This window comes from Bombina bombina, chromosome 11 (genome assembly GCF_027579735.1).
Source record: "Bombina bombina isolate aBomBom1 chromosome 11, aBomBom1.pri, whole genome shotgun sequence".
Classification (NCBI taxonomy): Eukaryota; Metazoa; Chordata; class Amphibia; order Anura; family Bombinatoridae; genus Bombina; species Bombina bombina.
This window is the reverse complement of record NC_069509.1, coordinates 62,548,665-62,560,684: the sequence shown is the minus strand read 5'-3', so window position 1 is coordinate 62,560,684 and position 12,020 is coordinate 62,548,665. Positions and strand designations below refer to the sequence as shown.

At 37.8% G+C, this 12,020-nt stretch overlaps 2 protein-coding genes across 4 annotated transcripts in view; one reads left to right on the top strand and one right to left on the bottom strand.

Annotated features, from left to right (window-relative positions):
- LOC128642344 (hydroxyacylglutathione hydrolase, mitochondrial) overlaps positions 1-12,020 on the top strand; it is a 111,547-nt gene that overhangs the window by 80,287 nt on the left and 19,240 nt on the right. The gene's annotated exons all lie outside the window — the stretch shown is intronic.
- The window catches only part of ERCC1 (ERCC excision repair 1, endonuclease non-catalytic subunit), a 39,672-nt gene that overhangs the window by 19,512 nt on the left and 8,140 nt on the right, over positions 1-12,020 (bottom strand). For both annotated transcript variants that reach the window (XM_053695087.1, XM_053695088.1), the window contains exons 4-9: positions 9,565-9,668; positions 3,833-3,932; positions 3,190-3,266; positions 2,165-2,264; positions 975-1,046; positions 396-464 (exon numbers count right to left, since the gene is read on the bottom strand). In XM_053695087.1, the coding sequence (XP_053551062.1) occupies positions 396-464; positions 975-1,046; positions 2,165-2,264; positions 3,190-3,266; positions 3,833-3,932; positions 9,565-9,668 (522 nt within the window). The remainder of the gene's footprint in view (positions 1-395; positions 465-974; positions 1,047-2,164; positions 2,265-3,189; positions 3,267-3,832; positions 3,933-9,564; positions 9,669-12,020) is intronic.

The window sequence follows — 12,020 nt, the reverse complement described above, 5'->3', positions numbered from 1 at the left end:
AGGACATGAAACTTGTTTCTTTCATGATTCAGATAGAGCATGCAATTTTAAGCAACTAATTTAATATGATCACCTTTCTTTGTTCTCTGGGTATCATTTGTTGAAAAGCAGGGATGTAAGTTTAGGAGCCGGACCATTTCTGGAGCACTATAATGCAGCAGTTTTTCAAGAATGTTGTCCATTTGCAAGAGCACTAATTGGCAGCACTATTTCCTGCTATGTACTGCTCAAAGAGCCTACCTAGGTATCTCTTCAACACAGAATACCATGGGAATGACGCAGATTTGACAATAGAAGTACATTGTAAACTTTATGAAAGAATATGTTTGGGTTTCTTATCCCTTTTAATAGGGTATCTAGGAGGATTACAAACGTGACAGATGCACAATACTCACTTTTTGGGGACCAAGTCCAGGACAGAGAGACAAATCTTCACGAGATGCGCTTGCTAGATCTGCGAGAGTCTAAGGGAAAAAACAGAGAGGTCAGTGTAATGGAGATATACAGGAAATAGTAAAGTCTGCTCTGAAAAAGAACAGAAAAAAGATTGAGAGGCAGCTTAGAGAAAGGCCTTAAATGGACATGGAACCCTAAAAAGTTTATTTAATGATTCATACAATTTGAAATAACTTCCCAATTTACCTCTATTATAAAAATGTGGTTCCCTCTCTTGTTATCCTTTGTTTAAAAACTTCCTAGGTAGCGTCAGGAGCAGCAATGTTCTACTGGGAACGAGCTGAACACATCTGGAGAGCCAGTAAAAAAAGGCATATATGTGCAGCTAGCTCCCAGTCGAGCATTGCTGCGCCTAAACCTACCTGGTTATGTGTTTCAACAAAGGATACCAAGTGAAAGAAGCAAATTAGATAATAAAAAGTACATTTTAAAGTTGTTTAAAATCATATGCTCTATCGGAATCAATAAAGAAAAATGTTGGTCCCTTTAAAAAAGTAAAATGTAAAGAAAGCACTGACACCAAATGTTGTTAGCAGAGTGCAGCTGTCTGTCTTGTTCACGGATTTCACCGCCGTGAGACAATCTGTCATCTGGAATAAAAACAAGAGATTGTGTTATTCATATACACACAGTATATATTAGCAATTAAGCACACAATTTGTAAACGATCTGTACAAAGTAACTTGTAGAAGTATTTAAAGTGATGCCGAATTTAGAGTAAGTAGAGGCAGGCCAATATATTAAAGTATGTCACCTGTAAATGTAATGACCTGAAAGAAGCAGAAAAGTTATTAAAAACATATTTATTTTACATCTGATTTTATTATATGTCACCAGCAGCCGGCCACCCCCTTCTCCACTATCTTTTTTTTCTAAAAGTCACAGGAGGGCAGTTCAACCAATAGGAAGCTGTGCCATCTGTCCCTTTGAAGTGTGTAGCTCTGTGCTCCCGCCTCTAGTGAATAGAGTCACTAGATAACAGGGAGTCAGACTTGCTCATACCCAGAACTGACAGAAGAAAAACTTGGGTTTTGAAAATCCTCTGCTCTTAAATCACTGGGGGCAGGGGCTACACTGAGAAGTGCTAATTTTGCAAGAAAACAAGTAAATTATTTGCTGTCTTTCCACAATCTTTTTCTTTTTATATTTACTTTGATTTAACAAATTTATTTTTACCAAATGGGGCACTGTTAAATATCCCTTTAAACTAAAAGTTGCAGCATCTGCAGTGCTAAAACCGCATACAATTTTAAATAACTTTCCAGTTTACTTCTATTATCAAATTTGTTTCATTCTCTTGGTATGATTTGTTGAAGGAGCAGCAATGCACTACTGGTTTCTAACTGAACACATGGGTCAGCCAATGACAATTGGTGTATATATGCAGCCACCAATCAGCAGCTAGAACCTAGGTTCTTTGCTGCTCCAGAGCTTTCCTAGATAAACCTTTCAGCAAAGGATAACAAGAGAAGGAAGCAAAATAATACAAGTAAACTGGAAAGTTGTTTAAAATTGTATTCTCTATCTGAATCCTGAATGTCTAATTGTGACTTTACAGTCCCTTTAACTGTAACCCTGCAACATTATGATATTTATGGTATTTTTCTATTGCAACATTTGCAAAATGTGCCATTCCATCCATACTTGTAACTTTACAGCACCCAATCTGTACCTCCACCTGTTAGCCTTGTCAGCCATGCCTGCTCACCCTGGAAATAAAGTCCCTCTCCGCCTTCTCCTTCAGAGCATCTGCCGGCTTCTGCTCGTAGCATTTATATGTCTCCAGGTATCGTGCAGCTTCCTCTGGGCTGCGACAAAAGCGACAGCAGGATCATTTCTTGTCCATTAAAGAACCCACAGCAGCATTTTCTTTCATTTCCATTTTTGTTTGCAAATAATGCCTTGTGACCCTTGTATTCCCATAGCACATTCTCATTTTCTCGTTCCCCTTTATACTTTAAGGGACTTTTGAGCTTTTAATGCTTTTTTGTCACTAACAAATTATTAGCTTTTACAAATTGCATTGTACTTTGTATTTTTTGTATGTGAAATAACCCTGATGGTTTTAGAGAGTGGGTTGGACAGGGGAGTTCCTTGGGTGTGTCTGAAGCTCTAACACAACTCATTATATTCTCTAAGTATTTTACACCTACAGTTCTCACTGATTTATATCACCAGCTGTAAGCAGATGAAGTTTGTTCAAAATTCACAATACACTTATTTAACTAACAGTAAAGTAATATTACTAAACTAGAGGCAAATACAAGTAAAATATAGTAAACATGTTTACAGTTTAATTTGCTTTAATCTGAGAATGTCAGTGCCAGGTGTTCTTCTGTTAATCTTACTCTCCCCTATGAGATTCTGTATCCCAGAGAGTCTTATTACTTTCTATGTATCTGCACAATGTCAGCATTCTTTTTTTGTTAGTGAAACAAATGCAGAAAATGACTGCAAAATTTGGCTAACAGACAGCAGACATTTTTGTCATTCGTTTCTAAAACTATATAACGAATGCTGAAATTTTTCACATCACTATTACTTTCTATGGGAGACACCTGTAATCTCTCCGGCACTACCAGGTTCCACCTTTTTACTTAGTGAATTCAGCGAGTTCTGTCCCTGTGACATTTGCATGAGGACTTCACTACATGACAAAGAGTTTTTGAGAACCTGACCTTTCTTAATCCCTCTAAAATATCCACTTTAATCTTTCTTCGCTTATGCTCTCACCTCCAGCTCAGTATTAATGTACAGTCGGACAGGATACAGATCTTTGCCAGTTCCTTCAGAGCAAAATGAGGGTCTTTCTGAAACAAGATGTACTAGAACATTCAGTAGAGTAACAGCTTCAGGACAGTACCCCTCCTCAGTCTGCCAGCACATATTAAACAGTCCCATTCTGATTATTAACCCTTTCCGGTCCTGTGTCGGAATATATCCGACAAAGGGTTTTACCGATAGCGGTCCAATGTCGGATATATTTCGACATAGGACCGGAAAGGTGACAAAGTTCCCAGTTACATTACCAGTGATCGGTGCACAGCTAGGCTAGATGTGGCTCTGTGCACTGATCACTGGTACTAGACTGACGCCGCAAGCACGGGGACCGCTGCAAGAAGCGGAACGACCCAGATGGCACTGGCCAGCAGCTATCAGATTCCCCGCTGTCCTGGCTGAATGGGGAGAAATGAGAGGCCGGGAGGGAGGGGCCTGGCAGCACAACCCTGATGTGTGCAAGGGATCTGGATAAGCTGAGCGGCTGTGCCTAATAATCTGCTGTCAGTTTGTGGATATTATATATATATATATATATTTTAATAATAATAATAATAATAATAATAATAATAAGACCGGAAAGGGTTAAAGAACTCACCACATCCACCTGTACCATAAGCACGCGCAGAGCAAAGGACTGGCCCAGGAGCCGTAGGCGCGTATGAATGTACTCAGGATTGAGATTGTGATAACGCAAACTGAGAGGGAAAGAGAAGATAATACAATTACTGGATAATGTATACACTTTGTTTAGTTTATGTTGAAACCTTGGCTATAGGGCAGTCCTTTATATTTGTGTTTTGCCTTACAAATTTATTATGGTTAAATGTTGCTACAATGACCCCAATAGTTATTGATAAAAAGCTAAATGAAAAATGTTATTGCTTAATGCAGAGCTTTCCAAACTTTTCATGTTGGCGACACACTTTTTAGACCTACATTATTTCGCGACACAGTAATTCAGTTGTACTGGCAAACAGGAGGTTAAACTAACTTGTTTTAAGAGATACGGACACATACATAAATTATATAATAACTAAATGTATTTACAAGTAACAGTAAGTATGTGCAAGAATTAAAAAAAGTTTAATAACACCAATAGCTACTTACTATTTTAATGGGCTGCATGAGGTTGATGGGATGAACACAGTTTCTTAATATTTAGTGGAATATAAGATAAAGACACTCGCATTTCATCATCAAGCATTTTTAAGTTTCCACTTCCTATCTATATATCAAGAGCAGGAGCAGCAATGCATTACTGGGAGCTAGCTGCAAAAAAAACCCACTGACTTCTGACTTCAGCTCAGCATTTAAGCTGCCGCCCTCAGAGCTAGGTGAGTCCGATTGACTACTGCCTGCGCTGCAAACACACTGCTGTCCCACTCACTGACTACACGTGCAGCCACGAGCCAATTAAGGAGCCAATGTGCCGCCAAAGGGAATAGTTTCAGTTCCCACTGAGCTGCACCAATAGGTTAAGATGATCTGTGACCCCTAGGTATCAATCACGAGTCAACCATGTGATATGCATAGCAGGCAGGCGGAAAGTCAGAAAGAAAACAAAAAATTAAATAAAAAAAAAAATTGTGCTGAAGCAGGGACACACCTACACACTGCTGCCGACACACTAGTGTGTCCCGACACACAGTTTGGAAAGCACTGGCTTAATGGAACATAAAGCAATAGGTCAATCTCCCTTCCATGTTTACTTATGATTACGGTCAATTGCGCCAACAGATTAATCCCAAAATATTGTAAACAGCATAATATTTCCATAGTGACAGAGTGGCTTAACTTAGTGTCTTCTACCATATCGTTAAACTTCATTACACTTTTAATGGGAAACTCTGGAATATTATTGGTCAATACTTTTTTTCTAAACTCACATCTTGTCAGGGATTTTGGCATATCTACTCTGTCACTTTAAATCTGACTCCTCTTACCCTATTTAAGGCCCCTCCTCTCTATACTCCCTGCTTGGTAATTTGAATCAGTTGCTCTAAGTGACTCCTGCCTAAGAAACCTAGCCCTATTCCTCTGTCTAGGGGGATTACACACTTGAACTTCTGAAACTCTGCTGAGTACTGCTGTCCTCAGCTCCTCTGTGCCGGTCTACCTGAATCAGCTAACTGCAGCCATACCGGAACCAAAGTTTCAGCTAAAGTTTCTTCTTTGTCACACACACCCGGCATCTCAGCGTTCTCTCAGCGTGTGTACCGCGCTCTCTCTCTCTCCTTCAAGGGTAACGAACTCACCAGCATCTGCTGACACGCTGTCCCTGCAATACTACTTGGATTTGGTCTGTATACATCATTTACCTCTGCTGGATAACTAAATGTCTCTTATGCTTGCTATCTCAATACCGCAACTTTAAATGACTGTTTGCTACCTCCATACTGTAATATGCCCTTATCTGCTGTACTCATTGCATACTACTACCGGATAATTGCATGACATTGTAACGCTTGCTACTCTGAATTCAGCTAACCTAAGTGACTGTTTTGCTTATTAGTACTCTGGTCTGCAATATCATCTACTATCTGCATATCCCAGAATAACTATATCTAACCGTCTTCATCACCTCAGCTGCTGTGTATATATATATATATATATATATATATATATATATATATATATATATATACACACACAGTAATTACATATACAACAACTTCTGGACAAGGCTTTGTTATTCAGCCTCAACTAAACATATTGTGGTTGTGTTTTGTACTATACATTATCTCCATACACACTCTTTCCTAAACTCTGCAAGTTTAGCGTTCCACTGAAATTGCATTGGGGGTTATATTCTCTGCCTTATGCTACACTATGGCAGCTTGTGTGTCTGAGAGTGTGTGACTTCTGTATATATTTTATCTGCCTACTGTGTATGTGTCACTCTTCTGCTATATATATATATATATATATATATATATATATATATATATATAATTCTACCTTTGAGGAATATTTATCATATCTATCAGTAGATACATTTCTATCATATTTATCTGTTGATATCTATCTATCATATATTCTGGTTGCGTGACAGCTCTGTTTTCACTCTGTACCCTGCAGTAGTGACCCTCAGTTCAATGAGCATAACCGGATTCCTATAAGTTTGATCTGTGTGAATCCAAGGTTTGGTGTGAGGCTGAGTGGTCCTACAATAGAGGATACTAGGTACCAGAACTATTCCATCACCTGTTCTGACATACAACACGTATCATTACACATCTCTACTGTAGATGGTGACCTTCCTTAATAACAATATTTTCCCTCTATCAACCATCACAAATGTATAGTTATTTTTGAACAATATTGGATTGAAGGGTTGGCAGAGGGTTGGACATTGGTTAAGCAGAGACTATACAAATCATGATTGTGCGATAGTCTAAAATGTCCTGATTGTACAATATTACATACAGTATATGCCATTACCCTAGATTATGTTTATGTGTAATAAAATATAACCTTTACAGTTTAGTAGAAGAATTGTCATAGTTTTTCTTTCCCCCCTACTATATCTGGGTCAAGGTTATGTAATTGGTATAGCTTATCCGTAGTTTATTCCTGACTGTATTGTATTGTTTTTTTTTTTTTGCTTTATGTTTTTTTTCCAGCATACAGATATATATTTTTGTTATATTGTTATGTTGTGTTATAAGTGTCATTGAATTTGATTTGTTAAAATTCAATAAAAATTACTCCAGGCCAGATTTTCATGGTATCTGAACTTGCACACAGGTGAAATAAATCAGCTGATCAGTAACCATAGTTACTAACTTCCTCTCATCCATCAGCTGATTATTTCACCTGTGCTCTAGTTAAAGGGACAGTATACAGCAATTGTCATATAACTGCATGTAATAGACACTACTATAAAAAAGAATATAGTTCAAAGTTTTAACATCATTTCACCTTTACAATAAGGCCCCTTGGCACCTCACAAGTGTCTATGAGCCTAGGTCATTCACTCCGATCTCTCTAGTAATTTAGTTAATTTACAGCTAATCAACTACTTTCCCTCCTTGCAAATATTTATCATAATGTTAATACTCTGGATAGTTCCGATTTTAAGTTAATAATTTCTGTAAAGAGACACTGGCTAAGATTCATATAGACTTGTTTAAAAGGACATGAAACACAACATATACCTTCATGATTCAGACAGAACATGTTATTTAAAACAAACTAATTTGCTTCATTCTCTAGGTATCCTTAGTTGAAAAGCATGCCTAGGTAGGCTCAGGAGCAGCAATACATTACTGAGAGCTAGCTGCTGACTAGTTGCAGCACATAAATGCCTCTTTTTATTGGTTCACAAGATGTGTTTAGATAGCTCCCAGTACTGTATTGTAGCTTCTTCAACAAAGGATAAGAAAAGAATTAAGCAAATCTGATAGCTGTTTAAAATCACATGCTCTATCTAAATCATGAAGGGAAAAAATTCAGTTTCTTGTCCTTTAAAGAAAAGAGTTGCTTCTCCAGGACTGTGACATCCCATGCGGAATTCATAAAAGTTAATAAAATAGATGGTGACAATAAGCCCTTGCTATGTAAAATACATGTTGCAGTGCTGGTGAGGAGGAGGAGCAAAGAATTCCCTGGTCATGTTTAGGATTTCACGCAGCTCAGAGTGAAACACGAAAAATGTAGCCGACAGTTCTGTGCGGTGAAAATTTGGGATTTAACTTAGATATTTTAAAGCCGTTGAGGTTGGCTGTAGTAAACGTTTATTATATTTTCAAGCAAGTGTCTATACTGTTTGTGAAAATATTGGCGATTTCATTTTTTTTTGTGTTAAAATATTATATTGTCTAACTATTTTTAAATAATATGTAAAGAGATGCCAGTGCCCTCAATATGCAGGCTGTAATCAAGTGTAATTTGCACACCGGATGAGAGCTCTGTTAGATTCTTTATGACATGCGCAACTTCTGATATGGTTAAACCCCTCATTGTTATGAATTTAATATTTTAATGTGAACTTTTGTCTGGTGCGATCAGTCTCTACAGAGCCATATATTTTATTAAATCTGGCCTATGTTCTTCACAATGTTCTCCATTCAAGCAAAATGATCTAAGAAGTCTCCTCGGTACAGTGAGGTCCCTCAAAAATGTTACCTTGAGAGATGTTCATCCACTATGCAGAGTTCTGTACGTGAAGAAAAGACTCCTATATTACAATATAAGGTCTAAAACAAAATAATCTTCAAGATTTTGCGTTATTTCTCTCCATGGCAGCGCGTTTTTGACCAACAGACCCTCAGAGACAATGTTACGCCAACTGATGACAAAATCAATGTCCTTGGCTTTAAAAGTAGAATTTTTGTTTCATTCTAAATAATTTTGAGCATGGAATATTTTAAGTATCTTTCTTAAAGGGACATTGTAAAGCAGATCTGTCTTTGCATAAATGTTTTGTAGATGATCCATTTATACAGCCCATCTGGGAGTGTTTTTGTAACAATGTATAGTTTTTAATAACATTGTGATAATTTTAAGACTCCTTACCAAACCCCACAGTATCAGATGTATACACGTGTTTACAAACTCCTGCTTATGTTATATGCATTTTCATATGCAGGGAAGGAAGGGGGGGGGGGGTCTGCTGTTTCTGCTTTCCCGGCCCCTTTTACTGGGTGTCCCAGCCTAACCTCATCAAGAGTAATAAACTGGGAGCTTCTAAGTACATTTTAAAAAGGTTTTATACTGGATTTTTAGATCAGTATCTGTATATAGTCTTCTTTATAGTAGTGTCTATTACATTCAGTTATATGAAAATTGGTGTATACTGTCCCTTTAATCATTACATTTTCCATGGCATTAAATAAATCAGACAAATTCAATTAACCCTTTGAGTGCTAAGCAGTTTCCCACCTGGGTGCTAAGCTGGATTTGAGGGGTTTTTATTTTTTTAAATATATTTTTTTTTAACTTTTTTTTTTTTTCCCAGATCCCCAGACTTATACCGTTGGAAAGGCTAGGCAATTACCTGGGGGTCTGTAGCTGCTTAGCTGCCTGAGATACAGGCTTCTAAGCAGCATGCTCCATTTCCCTATACTGTCTATTGTATTTTTTAAATAAAGTTGCGCGGTGACGTCATTGCGCGTGACATCACCGTGCGAAATGTGAAGCCCCGGCGATGCCTGTCACTATGCAGGCAGATCGCCAGGGTAGGAGCGGGTGGGAGCCCCCAGATCTCCCTCAAGGTGGGAGAGTGCTAGCGACGGCTCTGAGCCGTCATTAGCACCAGACTGAGACAATTTGCGACAGCTCAGAGCTGTTAGCACTCAAACAAGAAAAGAAATCAGGGAAATCTACCTTAAGAAGAGAGCACAGCAGGTATCTCCTAGGACATAATCTGGTACAATGTCCCCAAATTCCCAGGGAATGTTTCTTACGTGTTTGAGTAGAGGGTTTCCTCTCTGAAAGGAGAAAGGCAGCAATTTATACACAAATCACTATGAAAACAGACAGAATAAGTTATCTATGGTACCAAACATACACAACAAGGGTGGAAAAATGATCACGGTGGTAGTCAGGGTAGAAAATATACTATTCCAAAGGGAAAACATTACTAGTCTACTCAATGTTAAAGATAGGAAAAAACAAAATTTACTTGTGCACTGCAGTTTCTTTTAGTATAAAAACACAGAAATGGACTTGACACTCAAACTGAACAGGGTACACATTAGGGATAGGCGAATGTTTTGTAACATTTGAAACATTAAACAAATTTTAACATATGTGTTAGTTTGTTTCGAATGTTTGTACAACATTCTAACATTTGTTTAATGTAATAGTATTTCTAATTAAATGTAATATTCACATGATGCAATATCCGAAATAGAAACATTCAAATTTATATATTTGTATCTATTATGTATCAATTTACTAAATTCCCTACCACATGAACTATTGAACTTCTGATTAGTATTTGTTAAATTGAATGTTACATTCAAAATTTCCAATGTGAATATTCTACCTATGTGAAGTTGGCACCCCATGTTTGTAAAAACTGAATTAAAATATACCATTCGTTTGTGCTACGTTTGTGCTGATTTGTGCCGCAAAAACCAACGTTTGTGCCGGTTTGGTTTAGGAGATATTGCACATTATTTTTTTATGAAACCCCGCCCACTTTGCACCCCATGTTATGCAATTTTAAAAACAAATATACCATTTGTTTATGCTGCGTTTGTGCTGGTTTGTGCCGCAAAAACGAACGTTTGTGCCGGTTTGGTTTCCGAGATATAGCACATTATATTTGCTGAAACTCCGCCCACTTTGCACCCCATGTTATGCAATTTTAAAAACAAATATACCATTTGTTTGTGCTGCGTTTGTGCCGCAAAAATGAACATTTGTGCCGGTTTGGTTTCTGAGATATAGCGCATTATATTTGCTGAAACTCCGCCCACTTTGCACCCCATGTTATGCAATTTTAAAAGCAAATATACCATTTGTTTGTGCTGCGTTTGTGCTGGTTTGTGCCGCAAAAACGAACGTTTGTGCCGGTTTGGTTTCGGAGATATAGCGCATTATATTTGCTGAAACTCCGCCCACTTTGCACCCCATGTTATGCAATTTTAAAAACAAATATACCATTTGTTTGTGCTGCGTTTGTGCTGGTTTGTGCCGCAAAAACGAACGTTTGTGCCGGTTTGGTTTCCGAGATATAGCGCATTATATTTGCTGAAACTCCGCCCACTTTGCACCCCATGTTATGCAATTTTAAAAACAAATATAACATTTGTTTGTGCTGCGTTTCTGCTTGTTTGTGCCGCAAAAACGAACGTTTGTACCGGTTTGGTTTCGGAGATATAGCGCATTATATTTGCTGAAACTCTGCCCACTTTGCACCCCATGTTATGCAATTTTAAAAACAAATATAACATTGGTTTGTGCTGCGTTTGTGCTGATTTGTGCCGCAAAAACTAACGTCTGTGCTGTTTTGGTTTCGGAGATATAGCGCATTATTTTTTAATGAAACCACGCCCACTTTGCACCCCATGTTATGCAATTTTAAAAAAAATATACCATTTGTTTGTGCTGGTTTGTGCCGAAAAAACGAACGTTTGTGCCGGTTTGGTTTCGGAGATATAGTGCATTATATTTGCTGAAACTCTGCCCACTTTGCACCCCATTTTATGCAATTTTAAAAACAAATATACCATTTGTTTGTGCTGCGTTTGTGCTGGTTTGTGCCGCAAAAACGAACGTTTGTGCTGGTTTGGTTTCGGAGATATAGCGCATTATATTTGGTGAAACTCCGCCCACTTTGCACCCCATGTTATTCAATTTTAAAAACAAATATACCATTCGTTTGTGTTGTGTTTGTGCTGATTTGTGCCTCAAAAACTAACGTTTGTGCCGGTTTGGTTTAGGAGATATTGTGCATTATATTTTAATGAAACCTCGCCCACTTTGCACCCCATTTTATGCAATTTTAAAAACAAATATACCATTTGATTGTGCTGCGTTTGTGCTGATTTGTGCCGCAAAAACGAATGTTTGTGCCGGTTTGGTTTCGGAGATATAGCGCATTATATTTGCTGAAACTCCGCCCACTTTGCACCCCATGTTATGCAATTTTAAAAACAAATATACCATTCGTTTGTGCTGCGTTTGTGCTGATTTGTGACGCAAAAATGAACGTTTGTTCCGGCTTGATTTCGGAGATATTGTGCATTATGTGTACATATACTGTTTGATTCAAAAGTATATTCACAACGTATTATCACAACTACAATGTTTGTAAGTACAAATAGAATTAT